This window comes from Hoplias malabaricus, chromosome 2 (genome assembly GCF_029633855.1).
Source record: "Hoplias malabaricus isolate fHopMal1 chromosome 2, fHopMal1.hap1, whole genome shotgun sequence".
In the NCBI taxonomy this organism is placed as follows: Eukaryota; Metazoa; Chordata; class Actinopteri; order Characiformes; family Erythrinidae; genus Hoplias; species Hoplias malabaricus.
Window position 1 is genome coordinate 23,961,416 of NC_089801.1, and position 21,676 is coordinate 23,983,091.

Sequence of the window (21,676 nt, forward strand, 5' to 3'; positions counted from 1 at the left end):
GATGAACATCAGCCTTTTTTTTCTGATTGGTGTGAGACAATAGCCATGACCCATTGGGGTTTAGGCAAAAACTGTAAAACTAACTTAGTGCTGAAAGTTTCCAAATTACAGATCATTGATCCTGGAGTATTGATTTCACAAGAAATGCTCCATGTTTTAACATTGTCTCCCATTATCTGAAGCTGAATTAATGAATCCATTCATATTTATAAAAATAAATAAATAAAAAAATCGGACAAAGATCTCAAAGCCAGTTACCCTTACTCTGACCCACTGAAGCATGCTCAGAGACCACTACGCTTTGCTTGGCAGTGTGTTGTGCTTTTTCTTTTTCTTTTTTAATTTTTATTTCAGTCACTGAAATATTTCAGAGCTTCACAGACTCCAAAAGCAGCAGCAGCACAGAAGGAAAGAGAAAGTGGAGAGGAAAAGTGTGATGAGCCTTCACCAACAGACACACACACAAACGCCTTGCATCCTACAGGCAGCGAAGCAACACATTTGAGACATTAGCGAGCCATACACTGATCTGCTCCTGTTTGTCTCACTGTGAGTCCAAGTGGCTGGGCCTGCTCTGTCCATTCTGTCCTTTCAGAAGTCCATCAGCTCATGGGTCAGGACTGGAAAAGCTTCAGTAACCAATTTCAAGTCCAACATCATTCAGATTCTAAACTTTATAATATACCTTTTTCTCTCCATTGACTGTACACGGCATTATATACAGACATTTCCTATTCACATGAGCACAGGTCTTTAAGCAGCTCTGTGCATATTTACTTGCCTGTGTTGCACACCCTGACAAATAAAACTATCCAGAACCCATTCGCCAGGAGTTCAAGACCACTTTATGGGATCTTCCTATAATTATCAATAATAATAAATTATTCTAAATTTGTAAATAACTTGATTTTAAATCCAGGACCTCGAGGCCATCGCCAGTTAAACAGATTCCCTGTGGCTATGGAACATGTTAAAGGAGACAGTTTGAATGGTGTAGGTACACTGTCACTAAACTAACGTCTTTATCATGTTTCTCATATAAAGGGAATCGGTGCAGATTTCTACAGTGAGGTCCTAGTTCAGCAAGTAAAGGACTGTTCAGTTGGAGCTAGCAGTGATTGGTTTCTCCAGCTCCAAGTCTGCAGGGGGCAGTGCTGGGGCCACGGCAGGGGACCGCAGGTGACCGTAACAGGCCTGGCACGTTTGGTTAGGCTCATACAACTGCTGACTCGCTACTGCCACCTTCTGGTCACAACAGCTGGCACAGAAAACGTTCCCACAGTTCCTAAGGGGGCAGAAGAAAGAGAGAGAGCGGTAGCTTTAGAAAACATGAAATGAAAAACAAACAATACATCGCTTTGTTTTGGGGTTTGATATCTCTACAGCAACGCCATGTTTCTTTCTACTTCTAAAGAAATGCTCCAGCATTGTTTCTGTTTTTCGAATATAAATTTGCCTGTTCTTCCAAAAAATATATATATAATATTTAAGTCAAGGAATTTGTAAAAGTGTTTACTTCAGCAACTGCTTAACGGCTTCAATAGATGCCTTTAAAGTCGTGTATTTTGAGTTTTCTCTTTTCTAAACTCTGCAAAATGCTGGCAGGACTAGATTGAAAAACACAGAGGTATTTTTGGAAGTCTGAGGTAGTTTGAAGCTGCTTTTCTCTGGACTCTGGTTTGTGGATGAAATCGGTTCATGTGCATATGGTGTATATACAGGCTCTCTTCAGTGGTGAAATGGAAAAGAAACTGGGATGGATGGAAAGACACGGGAGATGACATAAAATACAAGAGGGGAAAGAGGAGTCTCACCAGGCTTCCTCAACAGGCTCTCTGGCACTGTGGGAAGAAAAGGAGGAGACAGAAGACGGGATGAAAAGTCACAAAGAAAGTGAAAGAATCTGAGACAACCATCCCATAGTCCATCAGCCAAGACTATACTACATTGTCTTTACTTCAGTGTTTATGGGGCCAGGATTGAGGATAAACTGTAAGCAGTTAATGCACCACATGTAGAATGACAGACAGAAGGTTTGTGTTTCTGCACATTTTTACCTGCAGTGTTGTTTTCTAGCAGCCAGCCAAAACTTGCTCTCACACCCATAGCAGCGAGTTGGTAAATGACCTGGATACCACTGTGATACCTAGAAACAAGGACACACATTCAGTATCTCTTTACCATACACTCAGCCCTGCATTCATTTGCTTGATGTCTAATTTATTAGCAGACCTTTTTCTTTTCTTTCAAAGAATTCAAAAAGTTTGTTGCGGACAAAGACATCAACAGCAAACACCAACATTGGACTAGAGAGGAAAACGCCCCCCGTTGGTGGTGAAAGGATCAGTGGATAAGATCTATCCTCTGGAGTGACAGATCCAGTCCAGAGATACTGGATGGTACTGGATCATTTACTCCAGAGAACTCATTTCCATATGAATGGGCTCCTAAGACCATTGGTGGGAAACTTGATGGTGTTTCCACTATTCTGTCCACATTAAAATAGTTTAATTCCCTCATTATGAGGGGTTATGGTAATATAAATAAAATTAATTGAATTTCAAAAAGGTCAGAGTTTATTATCCAACATCAGTACCAGACATCACTAAAGCTCTTGAGGTTGAGTGCTATCAAATCCTCACAGAAATGCAATACAGAAATAATTGTTACCTGGCCATATGTCCTCATTATTAGCTAAATATATATTTGGAATATTTTTCTAAAATGTATAAAATTAAGAAATAATGAACACTCTAATTTAGAATCTAATTTAATTCTCTGGTTTGTATTGTTATATACCCTCTGTTCACCTGTTTGTTGTGCTGCTCCTCCTGTTCCCAGCTGCTGTCGGAGAAGAGGTCGGTGTTGCAGCGAGACAGACATACGGACTCCACGTTATTCTCCTGGTCTGGTACAGATGTCTGCAGAGAAATGTAAATGGATATAAACTGGGTTAATAAGAAGCTGATAAGGTGGTGGAGGGAAAATAAACTCATTTTAATATTAGTCCTTTCCCAAAGTAAACCCTCAATCTCATTTCACTACAAGTTTGTCGAACTTAAACTTGTGGTTGTGGGCAGGATTTTGTGACACCTCTGCCTTGTTAAAGCAAAAGAAGGTAGCCATCGTTAACATGGCTACAAACATTATATGCATTAATAATTTACAGATTTCCAAGAGAAGAAAGCATCTACAGCATCTGGCAGCCAAAACAAAATGAAGTAAAATAAATAGTGTATTTAACTCATTAAAATGGGCTCATGTCTATTCCCTCCTCTCAGTGTTATTCTGGCCAGGGTGGCTGTCTGTAGGATGATGTAACAGTATTGCCAGTTGGTGTTCTCAACTGTTGTACAAGGTATTGCATGAACAGCCACTTGCAGTCTTCATGCCATCAGTCTTCACGTGTCAAAAGACGTCTGTACCATCCTTCACCCCCCTCCCCCCTCAACTGGCAGTGAACAAACTAATGGGTAAAACTTCTGTAAGTTTGGCCAAGATGTTTGTTGTGAAACATAAATGACATGCTTCTCACCAGCTCTCCGTTGACGTGCAGTCGACACCACAGTTCCTGCACCTGTCTTTTAAGAGTCTCCACCTGTAGCTGATGTCCTGCCTCCATCTGCCTGAGTCGCACCTGCACAGCATCGTTGTGCACACTCAGCCCGTCCTGCTCTAAATGTCCCCCAAATGGCCCTCGTGACTGAGGGGATGCCAGAGACCCTGTGCTGGTTGTGGATGTCTGCCGGCTGAGTAAAGCGCAGCCATTGGCTTGTGGAGCTTCGCCATTACACACAGAGCCATCGTGATTGGTCAGCAGGGAGAGAGGCTGCAAGGCACATTGGGAAGGCAAGCGGAGGGGTCTGTGGGGGCTGGGAGTGTGTGGTTTTTGGTGTGTGTGTGCTGGGAGGAGGCACTCCTCGGATAAAGTCTCTATGGAGCTCTCCAGCGGAGAGTTGTTTTTGGAGTTTTTGCCTGGACAAAGATACTCCGTAGTGGATAATTCATCCCCTCTCTTTACATGAATATGACCATTAGTGAGGAGGCTGAGCTGCGAGGGTGGAGAAACCTCAGGGGCGAAGGTCTCCTCTGTGGAAAGTTCCAGCGCTTCCTCTATTTGCTCTTCACACAAAATGTCCATTGCCTCCTTGCCGGTTTGTTCTTCTAACTCCTGGGGCTGTTCTGAGGCTGGGGGTGTGGCATTAGCCTGGAACATAGAGCTGACGATGGACACATCACACTTATTCTGTTCATTAGCCTCGCTCACATTTGCTAAAATGTTCCCATTTATTATTTGAGAGTCAATATGCTCCACCCCATTCATAAGCCCCTCCTCCCGCAGCCTCTCATCCAATCCGTTCACCATCTGAGTACAGTCTGTGCTATGATTAGACACACAGTCCGGTTGCCGAGGTCCATCCTCAGCTACTGTTGCTATGGTGATCTCCACTGAACGAATGTGTTCCTGCCACTTTTCATTCAGGTTGGGGTCGCTGCAGCGGCGGTTTGAAGCGGGATTCGTTTCCTCGCAAGTCACCAGAAGGTTGTCATAGGAACGGGTCTTTGGTAACCTGGAGATACAACAGAAAACAACCAGCATCAAAAGTTGGCCAGGTGACATATTTCATTGATATACCACTAATTGAATATAAAGTACACACATTTTACAGATAATACATTTACATTTTAAAACACATTTATTGTTTAATAACAGAAATTAACAGTGGGGAAGAGGTGAGATTGGCACATTTTATGTTTGCTGAAAAAAATGACCAAACGCAAGTTCCTGTTGATGATGTTTCAATAACAAAACATATTTTTACCCAGTTTCCCTCCTAAATAAGTTTTCACTGATTCCGCTGTTAAACTCAGTCACACATAATTCCATTGTTCTGAGATGATGTCAACAAACGTGTGTCTTCTGAGAGAAGTGAAGCCACTTCCAGTTCTTTTAAATCTGCTGCTAACACAGCACTACTGGACAGCTCAGTACATCTAGAGGAGAAAGCTAATTGGCTGCACTGTCTCACATCGTACTTGTGATGGGGCGAGAATAAGCGCCCTCCCACCCATAGAGATAGAGAATAATAAACCAGCAATGAATTCTGCTTAATATAAATAAAGGCACAAGATAGAAAGATAAAAATGTTGGATTTCCAATTCAGCTTGACTTTAAATTGTAGACATATCTGCGTTATGAAACCAGGTGCAGTGCTCTTTGGTAGTCCTTCGTGGCTTTGTGTGAAGCACAATTTGGTGCTTTCCCTGCTGTAAAAAAGCAAAGAATCTGGCACCTATTAAGGCTTTAATAAAAATAATTTGATGAGTTTTGAGCTAGTGTGTACCTGCCAGGAGGTGTGCCCTCGGGTGAGACTGATGGAGAAGCATAAGAAGCTCCTGACTCCTCACACGGTGTGGAGGGAGCGGAGTTAGGCAGGTAAACAGCGCTCCACAGCATCAGATTTCGCACATGACAAACTGGGTGGAGAACCTGAGATAAGAGCAAGCAAAGAACGTGAATTGGATTGTGAAAATTAGTAAAAGCATTGTGCTCTGTGTGTGCTGGGTGGCTGTTATATAAATAACAATTGTCCTGGAAATGTTTTACAGACATATGAAAGAGTTCCAAGGTTTTGCTGCGAGCCTCAGAAATTCCACAGATCTTAATCCATCCAGGCACCTTTGGAACTTAAAGAATGTGAATGAGCTGCTGTTAAAATTGAGGTGCCAGGCGTTCAAACAGGGCACATTCAGAGCTTTCAAAAAGCCTTGGCAGGTCAGAATGTTGGGTATTTATTTATTTAGTTAGTTAGTTATTGCCAACAACAATTACCAGCGTCTTTCAAGAAACACCATGTATGATTTGGGGTTTTTGCTCCTGTGGCTACCCCTAGTGTTACTCACTAGTGTTTTACAGCAATATACTGAAATCAATAAGGAGGGAGTGGAGGTGGTTTCCTGCCCTCCTCCAAAGTTACATAGTTTAATCTCAGAAGTGCTGAGCCCAGAGTAGGTTGTTATTTAAGGTTATTTTTTGGTGAATAAAATGAGAATTGTCATTTTCAATACTTGGTAAAAGTTTCCAGAAAATGACAAAAGTGAAGAAGAATGTTTGAATTTTGAATTACCGTTACACAAAAATTCTTCAAAATGTATTTGCACAACTAATATATATTAGAGTCTCAGTACTAGCTCCAAGCCTAGACAGAACCCATGCTGCATTACCATCTCTGAGTGCGGGGAGTAGAGGATGTTGTGGAAGGCTCTGTTAGATGGCTGCAGGAGAGACCAGACGGAGCATGTGTTCTCCAGCACACCCCGCTCCTCCCGGTCCTTCACACTGTTACACAAGAATGTCCCAAAGAGACAGGAGTAGGTGTGCTGCACCAGCTTCACCTGCACAACATACACATACAACATCAGATCACAAAACCCAACTAGAGTTCAGAAGGTACAGGTAGAATTCAGGCCTTCAGATAGCTGTTTGGATTTTAGCTATAGATAGTTTTATATGTGTTTATATTAAAAATGTTACTACTATTTAGATTTTGGCACATTGCATTATCATTATGCAAATAATGTAATGTGAGTCAGACAAGTGCTGGTACACCTATACCAAAATTAAAAAGCTGTTTGAAGAAGGCAGTCCTCTAAAGTGTTGGCCCTAGGGTAAACTGGTCTAATGCACACCCATGTCAGTAAATGTTTTTTTTAAATAAATACATAAAATAACTCAGTCTGGTAAGCTAAGCTTCCCCTCTCTTGCTTTGCTCAAAGCAGAAAAAAGGCATCTGGTTTGTCTTCTAGACAACGGAGAGAACACCCAACACTGAAAAGCACGAATGAAGTTTAGGATATTGCTCTATTCCTGCTCCATAGGCTGTAAAACTGACTTATTTTTGTTGTTTTGGATTGCTTCATGTGGAAATGTCTCCAAACTTGGGAGACGGCTAACTGCACAAATATAAACAGACTAAAGAAATTGGTTTTCTGTGGTATTTCAAACAGTGAATAAAAACTTACAGCAAGGTTAAATATCAGCTTTGTACAAACAGCAGTTCTTTTTTCCCTTTCAAATATACAGTTTCACCTTAAATGACACAGCTTCTGAATGTAAACAAATCAGAGAAGTCAGTGTTTCCCTATCTATCATATCTGTTAACTATCATAACAGGACTGGACAGATAACCTTCTATTCCAAGTGTGTTGAGTTGCCCAGAGTCACTTTGGAAAGACACTGCCTGGCCTCACATGTCATAGAAGAAGCCTAGTGTGATACAAGGTAAACCAAGCTAGTAGGTGGAATTGGAGCTAACTAAAGTCATATTAGGTACTGTATTAGAGAGATGAAGGTAGCACTACCCTCCAAGTTCACAGAACCATGCCGCACTCAGTGTGCTGAGTAAAGCAAGCATACATATATGTTTAAATAGGTGAGATACTTAATGCTTTAATGCTAATCTAAAGCTTCGGCCAGCTGCCAGCAGAGGCAGGTCTTAAAGGGGCCTTGAACACCCTTCAGTACACAGTAGAAACAGTAGATGGCGCTTGGTACCAGAAAGGCCTCGTTGAACTGGAAGGAGCAGGGAAACTGCCTCTGCAGCTGATGGACACAGTCAAGCCACTGAAGGAAAACCGGACAACGCTCATTCACATCTTCAGCGTTCTCCCCATGGCCACAACGGTCTGCAAACTTGTGGCCAAAATCCAACCACTCTGTCTCCACCAGCACCTGGAAACCCTGCAGAAATGAAAGAACGCACATCTCAGAATACAACATCAGGGGGACAGTCCAGTGACACGAATCTGAGCGCTAAATAATGGATGGGCACTGCTGTTAATAACAGAAAGTACAAATACATTTGGAGTTATTATATTATTCCTCATTAGCACTTTCTGTGAAATAAAATTTACTGCATATTTCATTTCTTTTTAAAACCTTCCCACAAGCAGTTCCCAGATGTCTTCTCCTGATTTTAATTAGTAACAAATTTACTAATTAAATAACGTTTGCTTATGGGCAAAGTAAATGTGTAAAATCATTTTATCAATTTTGGTATGCAGACCATGAGGTGGAGGTTTCTATCAGGCAGGATGTAGTCTAGCATATGTTTAAAATGAGACGTGTAGTCACACTGCCACTAACAAAATGACACTGGACCACTCACACTTGGAGGAGTCCACTAAGTGCCAATTTTGTTATGTAGTAATAACCAAGACCAAGTATTGGATTCTCTGCAGTAGTTTGTTTTGTGTGTGTGTGTGTGTGTCTCCTTCTCTCTCTGCTGACCTCCATGGTTCTGTAGTAGGGGTCCAGCAGCAGTTTGGACAGAGCCACTATCTGTGGTGTCCGATCCCAGCCATCAGAACAGTGCACCAGCACTGGCCTCCTGTCTCTATCCACAGCATTCACCACCAACAAAGATGCCTTCAACAGCAGAGAGAGATGCTGCAGCCATTTAGTGCCCTCTAGAGCAGACAGCCAGCTGAGCGAGCGAGAGAGAGAGAGAGAGAGAGAGAGAGAGGAAAATACACAATAATCAGCAATAAAAGAAAAAAATAGCATTATGTTTTTATTTTGTTCAGGATTAAGGATCATACACAGTTTGCCAGTCAATGAGTTAAGTGCCACAAAAAGCCATCATTTACAACTTTGTGTTGTAAAATTGCATAAATAAGATGATAATGATGATTGAAAAGAGCAACACTGTGGCCGTTAGACCATTTTAACTGCTTTACTTGTTTCATATTTGATTTGATGTATAATGGCTCTTTGGTGTGAACCCTCTACCTATATGTGCACATGCACAGAGAAATAATCACAGCCTTAAACCAGGCTTGACTGACCTGATCATTTCATATGACTATTATATGTATACGTTTTGCGTAGCTGTCTGTGTGTATTATACTCACTTGGCAGGATCAGGCACTTGAGCACAAAGTGCCCGGAGGCATTGGAAGCTCCTCCTGATGGAGTGAATGTTGGCCATGCCCATGAACATTACCTCACAGTTTGGGTAGTACTCTAAACAAAACAGAGATTCTTACTCATATTTACATCCATGTTAGGGATTCCCAAAAAGTTTGTTCATTTATTTCCCATTCAGTAATTTTCTGTGATGGAACAAAGCTTCCATTAGATCTGTGACTCAAGTATGTTTTATAAAAGCATAACATTGTTAGTGTATTGACGGAGTAAGAAGGCATTGTTTACCTGGGCACTCACAGCCACCCCCTTTGGCTCGATTGGCCACGGCGGCAGCGTACGACCTGGCATCCAATATCAGCAGCTTCTGAAGAGGCATGCCTGTTGGTTCCACCTCGTCATTGCCATTGGTTATGACAGGATCTATAACGTTCAAGAGAAAGCCAGTCAAAAACCTCTCTCAGTGTCTTAATTCAACATTAGCCAAAGAAGCTCCTGTACCCACCTGGGCTGTTATGAGTACCGTTAGTATGGTGGTGACCGTTGCTCAGAGGTTTAATTGCTGCAGGGTCCATGGCACAGGCTTTAGCGATGGACTGTACCAACTGCTCGTCATCAGCATTGCGCCACCCCCACCAGCTCACCTCTGGCTGCCCACACCGGCCAATCACAGCACCAGTGCTTGGATGTCTGTGCAGAGCAAAGTTGACAGCAGATAAAGTCAGTGTTAATTGCAGATGCACAAGTCTATGGCACAATTCTATATTCGCTAAGAGAAGCACAGCATTTGTTATCTGACATTCCAGAAATCATCAACATTTGGAAGTCTCAGCAACACTAAATTTATTTGTAGTCAACTAAGTTTAAGAGTTTACAAACCTGTAAACTACAGCTGGAATCCTCTTCCAGGATCGGAATGAAGCCACGTTTTCTAGCTCACTGTCTGTGACCCAGCTAGGCACCAGAAGCTGCTCAGGATAAGTGACACAGAGTCTGTGGAGAGGGGGGAAAAAAAAAAACAATCAGACCACACATACTTGGTGCCTATCTAACACTTTTACTTCTATTTAACATGTTTTAACTCTGTGTTATGATGCTAATGTTAATAACAAATACTATTAGTCAATCGTAATTTCAGTAATGTAATTTCAACGTGAGCTATGAAAAGCAACAAATCCAGCAGCTTTTATTTTTAATTTTTTATCTGCTAAAATTCTAGGGCTTGAAGCTAATTTAGCTTCATGGTTCTGGGCCAAGTTTGGTCACCTAACATGTTTTGACTGGTGAGTTACATCCGGGGTTAGTGGAAGATTTTTTATAAAAACCAAAGCAATAAGCTCTCCATAACCAAATTATTTTTGGCCCCAGGAAAAACAAAAGTATCACCTGTAGTTGTTGTTTATGTCAGAGATTCTCCAGGCACTGAGGGTGTTGAAGCCCATCCTCTGGACTTCTCGCTTAAACCGGCCCCTCACATGCTCTCCTGGAGGATAACGCAAAATGGGCAGACATCAGTTCAGTTCAGTTCAGTTAAAAAACAAGCCACACAAGAACACACTAGAGCTCACAGCAAAGCTCACAGTATTGCCTAATTATTCAGCCATGGCCAACTACTCAGATTAATGTATTACGTCCAGTTTTGGGCTGCAAAAGGCCATTTTTCAATAGTGTGTTGCTATTAGCACAAATTTCTTATAAGGATTAGGTTTATTCTCATCTGCAAAACCTACCTTTGATATAAAATGAGCCAAGAAATGTTCTGTTAAAATTTTGATTGTGTAATTATGTTACTGTAGGCGAACTACAGTATTGTGTAAGGGTGTGTATGTGTACCAGCGTGGCAGATTTCCTCATGCAGGTCTCTCTCAGCTGGGAGACTGGCACTGCAAGAATGGAAGGCAAAGGCAAAGAGCTCATCTAGTCGCGCTGGAGGGCGTACTGCTGCATTCAGACGCTTCAGCCAATCCTGCGCCTGCTCTGAGGACCTGAAGTGACACCTAATGGCAGTGAAAACAGGTTTGAGATCAGTTAACAGTCAACACCAATGCAATCAGAGAGCATTTAAAATGATCACTGGCAATTAATCATGTATAAAACTATTTTCCCCTCACCCCAAAGACAAGTACAGTGGCTCATGTTTGCATTTTTAGTGCTTTATTGTGAGGTTTGTTTAATAGTGTTAAAGTGTTAGTCTTTTAACTAGCTAACAAAGAGTTTGAGGAAGTATTCATTACATTTAAATATGATATATTATACCCACTTTGCACCACATCATAATTCTAACCCTGTCTCAGCCATTTTCATAGTTGCACTTGCTTCTTCATACGATAATGATCATGCAATGTATACATTAAAGGAGCAATATCACTGTTTCTTCTGAAATGTACATATTAATAGGTAGCACGGATGTCCTGGTCCAAACTCAAAGATCTATATCAGGGCTGATCAGGGCATACTAGATTTTTTTGAAGACAAAACTTAGGCCAGTCCTTTGTTTTACACCAGAAGTGACATTTCTAGAGGTCGTAAACAGAGATCACAGGCTGTGGCAAGTTGCAGCTAAAAGTCTAAAATGTGGATAAAAATGTAACTGGACAATAAAATCAAAGTGCTATTTTGACAATGTTACTCATTTTCAGTGTTACAGACTTAACATTGCAATGCTGCATTAAGTGGAATTTTTACAAGCTATTCATAAAAACTTTGTTATTTTGTAAAAAAGCCAAGGGAGCAGTTTGGGGGTTAGGCGCCATGCTCAAGGGCACTTCAGCTGTGAATTAATTTGCTCTTGCTGGTCCTTTGAATTGAACCAGTGACCCTTCGACATCAAGCTCACTTCTCTAACCTCAAGGCCACAGCTGCTCCCAAAAGGCCATGGCTTAATAACTAATGTTGGAAGTGTGCATTGTGCAACTGTATATTCTAGAAAAAAAATACTAGTATCATGTGAAGACACGATATCAGAGGATACTCAATGTTAAATGACTGATTGGGAGCCAAAAATTTGTATCTAACGATCTCTAATAGGTAGTTCCTTTGCTGCGGTAACAGCTTCTTCTTGGGAATGCCTGACACAAGATGTTGCAACACATTTATGAGAATTTGCTTGCATTCTGCCACAAGGGATGTTCTGAATCACAAATGTCACTCAAATGCGGTTTAAGCTCTCGAAAGAAAACAGCTCCATTACCCTTTACACTTGGCATTGGACATGTTGACCAAACTGAACCTTAAAATAACCAAAATTCACTCATTAGTACTATGTGACTGCAAACATGTGGAAATATAGCATAGCAATTTTCCATATAAATTCCATAGTTAAGTGCTGAACTCCTCACACCCAGGAGGTGTGTACAAGTGTATGTTGCATTCCTGAGTGTCAGGTTAATTATGTAATAAAATTAAAAGGAGTGCTGCACCATGAGACATTGCTACAGGTGCACTGAGGTCACAGATTAGTTGTTTAATGATTCATTTTTATGATTATTTTTTGTGATAACACTGAAGTTTATTGACTTTCCCTGAAAAAATAAATTTAAGGTAAATCCTCACAGTTATTTGCAACATCTGTAAAGAACTGGGACACACTATGTAATAAAACTTTTAATTCATGAGAAATGCTGGATAAGCAGAAATATTGGCCACAGAGTGAATCAAATGCAACAACAGCTGTCAGAAATTGTGTATTCAATGAATAAAGGGTGTAGATAACAGCTGTAATAGCCACATTTTTACATTAGAATACATTAGGTCAATGGTTCAGAGGCATGAAAGCAGCAGTATTAGCTGTGTTTATTTTATTTTTTTTACCTGACAACCTTGCAGTCTTTACAACTGAGGTGCAGCTGGACCATGTCCCGACATTCAACACTCTCTATCAGCTGCAGAGGAACCTGAGAGAGAGAGAGAGAGAGAGAGAGAGAGAGAGAGAAAGGTAATAATAATAAAATAAATTTTAATTTGTAGATTCAAAACAATATTATAAAAGCAATTTTTCATGTATTCATTCATTTTCCTGTAACTGTTTTATCCTGTCCAGGGGCACCGTGGGTCCAAATCTACCTGGAATCACTGGGCACAAGGTAGGAAAACACACAAGGCGCCAGTCCATCAAAGGGCATAAAAGCAATGTGAACAACAATAACAATGTCATCCCAAAACAAAGGCATCAAACCAATAACAAAAACAGAGATACTATCAGCAATATATCAACATTAACAAGAAAAAATGGAAAATGAAAACTGTGTCATTAGAAATAGTGAAAGCAAACAGTTTTAAACGCAATGAGATCATATATTAAAATATGCAGTAAAATGAGTAAATCACACAGTATTCAATGCTGTGAAACACAGCTCTCGTCTCGACTCATTCTATCAGTTACCATTCAAATTCTCAAATAAATCAACTCCTGGTCTCACACAATCACCTGGCTGTCTCTCTGCAGCAAGAATGGTAAAACATGTATGTAGGTACACACACACACACACAAAATAATTACTTACATTTATGACACTGTCTTTGAACTTGATGTGAAGGCGGTAGCTGGACAAAGCAATGACCGCCCCCTCTGCTGTCCCCACATACTCCACACACTCACCATGCAACACCGGATATGGCACCTACACACACATATATAAGATAATGAGTATTGTGTTTTCATACATTAGTTACATTCATGACAAACGTTAGATCAATGATGATAACACCTAAAGAAAAGAAAAAACATCACAATCCAAGAGGCCAAAACTTTTACTTTTGGGCAGAAGATCAGGTTAGTGTTAAAAAAGTAATTACATATAAATCATTACATATATATTATTTCTCAAAAGTCAACAACCACTAGCCCTTAATTTACTTTAATTTAATATTCAGACAAACCTTACGTGCAAGTTTATTTTCATTTTTATTTATCAGGAAATATTTATCAGTATTGTACAGCATATGACTGGAAAAAAAATAGATACTTATGTATATGATATAAAACATTATTTTATTATAATGATAATAATTATTATATACACATGATGTGTGTGTTTAATATAGATACAGGCACCTGACTCCACACCTTTCCATTATGTTAAAACCAAACAAGTTCATGTTTATGTTTTTATGTGTGCGTGTGTGTTTGTGTACGGGCCATGTTGTAATTGTCTTGCCTGCACATGTTCCTCTTCCAGAACTGGACTCCCGGCCTCCAGAGTGGGCTGCTCCTCTTCACCCTGCCACACACACACACACACACACACCATGAGCATGTTGTTTGCCTTGAGATCAGTTCTTGAGAGCTACCTTCCTTTCAAATCTAGATCCAACCCAAAACAACACCTCTACTGCTTGTGAATTCCATCTGGAAAATAAACACAGTTTTTATAGAATAAAAGTGTTTGAAGAGGGTTGGAACTAAATATTGTGGGAACATAGACCTCCAGAAGGTAAAACTGGTGACTGTAGATGTCCATTCTCACCATGGCCCCTTGGAGTGGGGTCTTGGCCCAGAGAGCAGCAGGCCTCTCAGCGAGAGCTCACTAAAAAATAAAAAAAAAGAGAATGAAGACACATTTCAGTTTTTATTTTTGATTAAATATGTCATTATTTGAAAACACAGCAAACCTGAAATGGATAAGAGGAAAAGATGATGATGATTTAAAAACAGCAGAAAATAGCACATTTGTAAAAATGTTCTTGAAGTTCATCCTAAATTTGTTCTTGAAGTAAATTATTTCCATTTGCCATTAAAGCGATTAGAAAAATGACACATGCTGCACACAATAACATTGAAATCACAGTGGTGCTGCCATTTCTATGACCTTCTGTAAATAAGATCCCAATTGCTTTTTGAACATTTTATGACAAATCAACAAACACAAGTGGTCAGAAATTGTTGTATTATAGTTACATCAGTAGATTTATTATGAGCATTTCCCTTCTCATATAAAATATACCACTTCTGAGATACAATGTTTTATTACAGCAGTGATAATATGACTAAAACCAACGTGTCCATTAAGGCTGTGCCATATATATGGTGATATTCTGACTTGTTTACGTAAAGCATTATTGCAGTTACACGTAATATGGCGTACATTTATTACATCATTTAGGCACAGAGACAGGTACGGTGGAAATTTGCTCTGCATTCAAAAAATTTCCTCTCAAATAGGAGTGACTTCAGTTGTGTGGAGGTAGTTTGGATGTAAAATATCAATATTTTAAATATATTTTTAATACAATGTCAGAATCTTGGTAATTTACGGTTGTTTACAAAATAAGCCAACGTTTACACATTTATTTGTTGTTTCTTCTGAATGTTTGAAATTGTTAGATTTGTACTAAAATAAAATGTTGTTACATATAATTTAATATAGTTAATATTAATATAAGATTTATTTTGATGAAAGAGAGCTTTCTTGAAATGAATAAAATTATTTTCAGTGTTTTTTCATATCACTAAGAATACTGTTATTGCCAAAACACCCTGAAATATCATGATATTATTTTAGGACCATATCACCCACTCTTAGTGCCCATCTCTAAACAAAGCAATGTGATTCACTGAGGTTGGGACAGTAATGTTGGCCTTCGTGTCATGTCAAAACATCAAGAGGAAATACTTGTGGTTTTGTTGCACTTTTTTTAAAACTGGGAGAAAGCTGAAAAGAGGAGAACATCCAAATTCAAAGCCAAACATATGCAAGTTCTTCAGCATTTTTCTATTTAAATGAAAGTTGACTATGTTTTTCATTTAATTTACAGTTATACCCACTCCGAAAGCATAATATCTTTAGATTTTGCACTTATAATTATGAAAAAAAAAAAATAATAATTACATGGGATTAAACTTAAAAAAGTGAGCACCATGCTTTATTGGCATTAGCCCAGAATTAGTTCTCAGCTTTAGACCTTTAACTGTCCGTCTTCTGTAAGAACTGATGATGCAGCAACACAAAGCTGATCAAGAAATATGTAAATAGCCAATAGTCCACATGCTATAAGCCTAGAATTATTGAAGGACAAGGCATGAATTCTGTAAATCCTTAAAAAAACTAAATTGCAGGAGTGTTGTCCAATTTTATATCCCTTTTATGTCACATTAACACTTTAAAACTCTGAATATGTTGTCGTCTTTAACCTTCCCACTTTGCTGAAAAGAAAACGCTGTCAGTGTTTTGTTCTTTGGCTGGAATTTTCATCTGGAATTTTGGCCAAAAATAATTCTGCAAAGCTCTGATAAGAAAAAGCTGAGCTCACTGAAGCGTCTTATAACCACAGGCAGACTTGCACGAGGTTCACTGAGTGGACTAAGTTGATGCCACAGGAGGAGTTTATGCTCTTGTTATTTCTAGTAATTTCTGACATGTTTGCTTTCACTTTTACTTTTGCTTACTCACCTTCTCTGTTCTGACAACTGAAAATGGTCTATATTCTTCCTTTCAGTATCAACATATTTTGGATGCTTGACTTGACTCACTTGTATATTTTGTTGGATTTGATGTGTGTAAAACACCAAGTGGTTGGAGATTTGTATATGTGTATTACAATATGATACTTCATTGTTATTGTAATAAACAATATAATTCTCTGTGTGCATTGAGGAGATTGGCAGTACTTAAACAACATAGACCAGTTACATGTTTCATTATAAATAAATCGTAAATGTGCTTGTTTAACTGGATTTGCAGTAAAATGTATTATAGGGTAAAATATATGAAAACATTTTTGAGGGCATTTTTAAAATGTGTGTCCAATTGTGAGACATCGCTCCATCTCTGTGTAAACTGCATGACTCAATCATTACACACTTTCCTTAAACTGTGAATCACTTGCTTTGAGAGGCACTAAGTGCTTTAGACATTACTATCACCACAGCTATGAACAAATCAGACTTGGCATGGAGCATTTCACACCAAAACAGAATGAATGTCTAAATCTTAAGCATTTAAATATGTGGACATTTTGAAAAAAGGGTTAATAACCAATCAACAGTGATTTTTCAATAGCATCATCCAAAGAACACTTTCTGGATCTTTTGTTTTTATGAGTGTCAGGGTCGGGTCCTTAAGAAAATTTCAGGACCACTCTGTCAAAGAAAATCCCATAATGTAAAGATTCTCTGCAAATAAAGTTTCCCTTTAGGAACCATTTTTAAGAATGAACACACTGCTAATACTCGAACACTGAAGCAACTAATAGCACTGAACATACTGAAAGTTCAATATCTGAAACAATGCACTGATCACAAGCTAGTGACAGAGAAAAGCTGAGACTGGTCATGGTACAACAATACAACACAGTCTGGTATGTAGTGCTGATAATGTCATATGACATTTAGGCATTATTTTCAAGTACATACGTCTATTATTTAAAAAATGTAGAGCATCTACTGCAGGTGAATGGAATCCCCAACCCTGTAGCGTGCTAAGTCAGGAGCCATTTATGTCATAACTGTTCTATCTTATCTTTTGCCTACAACCATCACCTCAGCGCTGAAGACATACGAAAGCACTGTTGTTATCTGTCTATTTTGTTATGGTGGTGTCTAGAGTGGGAAAGGTCTGACCCTGTAGGCAGCCTGCTGGACCATGAGCTATCTGATCACACATCTGAATGAATGAATGGGCCTATGGCTTAGATAACAGAAGAGAATCAGAGAAGATAATGTCAACATCAAATACGCACGTAGAATACAGCCACGATAAGCAGATTCAGAAAAACACTGTGCCGTTTTTGAGACCTCTTCAATAACTTCACAAGAAGCCAATTTTAAAAACTAATGTCAATAACCCCAAATCAATCTGAATCACTGTTAAAGCTAATACAGGCATAGAATGGCTCAAACGTGTTGCTTGCACTCTACAATTTCACAGGTTTCAAATGATTTGTAGGAATCACTGAAAGAATATAAAAATGAATGGGTCTCTCTGAAGCAGATGTACATGAGCTTCAGGTCACATGGCAAAGGTTATAAGTCTTCCTTAACTGACATTTTCCAAAGTTATGGAACAACATCTAGGCCCTTTCTGGTGGGCTGGAGAGTTTGTGTGTTAGAACTGATCGTCCAACATCAACCTGCCCTCACTAATATTCTTATAACTGAATGCTGTTGAATTCACACAGCAATGTTCCACCAGATATTGCAATGCCTTCCCAGAAGAGTAGATGCTGTTACTACCACTAAGGGTGGGACAAACTCTCCATTAATACACTTCGTTTAGAATAAACAGAAAATGAGCTTCCTAAAAAGATTTGTAATTTACAGCTGACAACTTCAACCAATGCTACAACCAAACTCTTGTCACCAGAGCTCAGTTTCATTGTGTTATGTAATTATACAGGCTGAGGGTCACTTTCCGCAGGTAGCACATGCTTGGTGCTGAAAAAAATGCAAAACCACCCACTGTTATAAAACAACCCATTCATATTCCAGTAATCCAATGAAAAATGTATCCAGAGCTGTTCTCACCTTATAAGAGCCGCTTTAATTCTCTTCTCTGGTTAAAAAAAATGGTCACTCGTGCTGCATTACACACTTGAAAGCAAAGTCCAAGGAGACTAAAAGTGGTGCAGTCACTTTGGTGGCATCTGATTTTATACTGTAGAGGTCATAATAAAGAGGAGGGACAGTGAAAGCAAAAGCAACTCTATCATATGACTCCCACGTTATGTGCTGAAGATTAAGAATGGCGGCCAAGTCAAGACTTAACCCTCTGAGACATTTCCAGCACTTTGTTTACTCCAAGGGAAACAACCTGAAATTTGCCACAGATTTTATTACAGTTTTTTTGCTGGGTAGTATGGTGCCACCATTCATAAAATTTTATATTTCACATGACACAAAGATTGTTGTCTTGATTTTATAGATGTTCCAACTCAGTAAAACTGTGGAACTGTAAAACTGTATTTTTTCATGTAAAACCGTATCATTATACAACAATACAATTCCACACCATTTTGGTATTGTGTGATGTTACATCCAGCAAAAATATTGTTTAATGTTTAAATATTAAAGAATATTTATCATTTATAATTTAATAGATATTTAATGAAGCAATGTCTAATTCTTGGTCATTAGGGACCATTTCTATTGAGCCAGTCATTATGATATTTGGGCACATTAAATTATATATGGTTACAGATAGATAAATAGATATCAGAGTATAAGATGATATTGATGTTTGTATCTGTGTAGTAAATGTGTATGCTACTGTTTAAAGTACATTATTATGTGCTCAGTATTACAAATCAAATACTCATTGTATTAAAATGACAGTTGTAAAATTACCTCAAGTCAAACTATAGACTGTACTATAACCACACAGAAAGCAAAACTAAATACTTGCATTCAAATTAACATTAAGATTTTAGTAAATACGAATTGCATATTGAAAGGTATGTGTTATATCGACGAATGTGGTTTATTCGAGATATAATTTATGCTAAAATTGTCAATATACGGTATAGTTTTTCTACTTGGAATATTCTTGGGGGTTATGTTGCTAGCGTCCACAGTGCTACCGTCTGTCAACAAACACAAAAACCAGAAAAACGGCGCAGCGGGAAGAAACTGGCGCTAATGCGGATTAAATGAGGCGTTATTGTGTGCAACACGAGGATTATTTAGAATAGAGTACATGGAAATGGAGAATAACCAGCTCGAGTGCTGTTTGTTTGTCAATACTGGCTCTGACTAGAGAAGCTAACGCTAATGGTAGCGGCTCTAGGATGGTAATGCAGAAGTGCTTAGACGTGCCCATGTCTTATTACTAACATGATAAAAGAAAATAGTCTCGTATGTGCAAATAAACTGTTACATATGCCCGAAATCAACAACATCCGCGGTCTTTCACCCGCCGGTTGAAGCTGTCTGTGTGTTTATAGCGCTCTGTGCGGGAACCCCATTTATCTTTGTGAGGACGTCTGGTCGGTCCTTAAGGAAAACACATTTGGAGAGCAATGAAAACAAATAAAAGGTTCCTTGCCCAAGGGAGTATCCAATCAGGCAGGATTTTTCAGTTTAGCCAAATCAAACCTGTCCTATTGGAAACTGCCCGAGAGGCATTCATGTGAAGAGAGTCGCAAACTTCAAACTAACTCTAAAACCTGCTTCCAGGAATGGCTTCGAGGATCTCAGGGTCAGCCGGAGAACTTGACCCTGAAGTGTGAGTCATCTAACAGGAGCATCTCTTACCTCTTCTTACGGTAGACTTGAGTTTAAGCTAAAGTGAAGTGGTTAAGAGAGAAATGTCCCCCTTATACAAAACCACTCACTCAAAGCACCGATGAATAAGCTAAATCTCTTATTTCGGAAACGAATTCAATGGAACAGACCAATGTACAGCTGAAGGAATAAAGAGGAGAAACCAGATGGATGGACAAAACCAGAGGAGTCTTGAACAAGTCATTAGGAAGCCCTTACATATATCATAACATATTTTCTCCTAAAGTGAAGCTCTAAGGCTTTTGTTAGGTGAAGCATAGCTGGAAAACCAAACCATACAAAAGGTAATGACAAGAACCCAGTAATGTAGTAATACAAACAGAGTGTGTGTGTTTGTATGTGTTGTGGCAGGACGAGGGCGGACCCCAGGCCCAGTGCAGAAAAATATAAACACAGGCAAGTAAACAAGCTCTTACCTCCGATCTGCTCTTCCCCAATGCAACCAGTTCCTTGTGACTTTTTGACGATATACTGAGAAAAATCACACGGAATAGAAGCTCGCAAACAAGCCGTAAACGTCGCTCCGGTTTTACCGCTCTACGCAGCCATCTCTCCGCTCTCCTCACAGTCGCTTACACCAACAACTGTGTTCGAGTCTTTACAGAACCGATTCTTTTGATTCAATTCTTTGTCCTGGATCAATCAAAACTATTCATACTTTCAACTGATTCGAACTTGTCATGCAGAAAACAATGGGCAATATGGCATTATTTTATTGTTATGCTTTCATTACGAAGACAGCGAAGTAAACCCTGTTTCATTAGGTTCAGAGTACTTCAATATGAAAGACAGTTACCAAAATACCACTTTTCTAAAATCAAAGACTAACTTTTTACATCCAAATTATACCTAATACCTTATACCTAATAATCACAAAATTAAACTTGATTAATAAATATGTGATACTTAGTAAAAACGTGGCACAGTGGCAAAACAGCTAGTGTTGTAAAGCAACGTGTGGCAAAAACGTCTTTTTTTTCTTCTAAGGAGCATAAAGATTGGACTCCGGAGCAATGGAAGAAGGTCATGTGGTCTGATGAGTCCAGATGAGTTACCCTGTTCCAGAGTGATGGGTGCATCAGGGTAAAAAGAGAGGTGGCTTAAGTTATGCACCCATCATGCTTAGTGCCCACAGCACAAGCCTGTGGGCCAGTGCTATGATCTGGGGATTGTGCAGTTGGTCAGGTCTAGGTTCCACAGCTTTATGTGTCTAAAGAATGAGGTCAGCTGACCGCCTAAATATACTAAACGACCAGGTTATTCCATCAATTCATTTTTTTTTTTCTTACCTGATGGCACGGGTATATTCCAAGATGACAATGTCAGGATTGTCATTGTGCTCAAATTTGTAAAAGAGTGGTTCAGGGAGCATGAGACATCATTTTCACCCATTGAGAATCTTTGGGATGTGCTGGAGAAGACTTTGTGCAGTGGTCCAAATCACCCATAATCAATACAAGATCTTGGGGAAAAATTATTGCAGCTTTGCACAGAAATTAATGTGACATTGCAGAAGTTGTGGAAATGATGCCACA

General features: G+C 39.3%; 2 protein-coding genes across 4 annotated transcripts in view; one reads left to right on the forward strand and one right to left on the reverse strand.

The window, feature by feature from the left end:
* Positions 1-274: 274 nt before the first annotated feature.
* LOC136675680 (myotubularin-related protein 3) lies at positions 275-20,735 on the reverse strand. Of its 3 annotated transcripts, none has more exons than XM_066652380.1 (20): positions 20,558-20,735; positions 14,392-14,451; positions 14,083-14,145; positions 13,429-13,545; positions 12,737-12,819; positions 10,760-10,923; positions 10,313-10,409; positions 9,806-9,919; positions 9,432-9,616; positions 9,215-9,349; positions 8,914-9,025; positions 8,291-8,486; positions 7,556-7,741; positions 6,226-6,396; positions 5,346-5,491; positions 3,536-4,571; positions 2,811-2,921; positions 2,058-2,146; positions 1,815-1,841; positions 275-1,285 (listed from the first exon to the last, which is right to left on the reverse strand). In XM_066652380.1, exons 2-20 carry the CDS (start codon positions 14,392-14,394, stop codon positions 1,099-1,101), a joined length of 3,222 nt encoding a protein of 1,073 aa, XP_066508477.1. In that variant the 5' UTR covers positions 14,395-14,451; positions 20,558-20,735; the 3' UTR covers positions 275-1,098. The 3 variants fall into 3 exon arrangements, with proteins under 3 accessions (XP_066508477.1, XP_066508486.1, XP_066508495.1); XM_066652389.1 differs by lacking the exon at positions 20,558-20,735 and adding an exon at positions 18,387-18,476; XM_066652398.1 differs by lacking the exon at positions 1,815-1,841 and having other exon boundaries at positions 276-1,285.
* pkn3 (protein kinase N3) overlaps positions 19,961-21,676 on the forward strand; it is a 28,061-nt gene continuing 26,345 nt past the window's right edge. Inside the window, exon 1 of the mRNA XM_066652418.1 lies at positions 19,961-20,082. The gene's annotated coding sequence lies outside the window, so the exon portion shown is untranslated. The remainder of the gene's footprint in view (positions 20,083-21,676) is intronic.

Bases quoted from the DNA above. Each gene is read 5' to 3' on its own strand.
- LOC136675680 (XM_066652380.1), bottom strand. The intron at 12,820-13,428 runs GTAAGTAATTAT...TCTCTCTCTCAG, and splicing joins TCAAAGACAGTGTCATAAAT to GTTCCTCTGCAGCTGATAGA. The intron at 1,286-1,814 runs GTGAGACTCCTC...CTGCCCCCTTAG, and splicing joins GAGCCTGTTGAGGAAGCCTG to GAACTGTGGGAACGTTTTCT.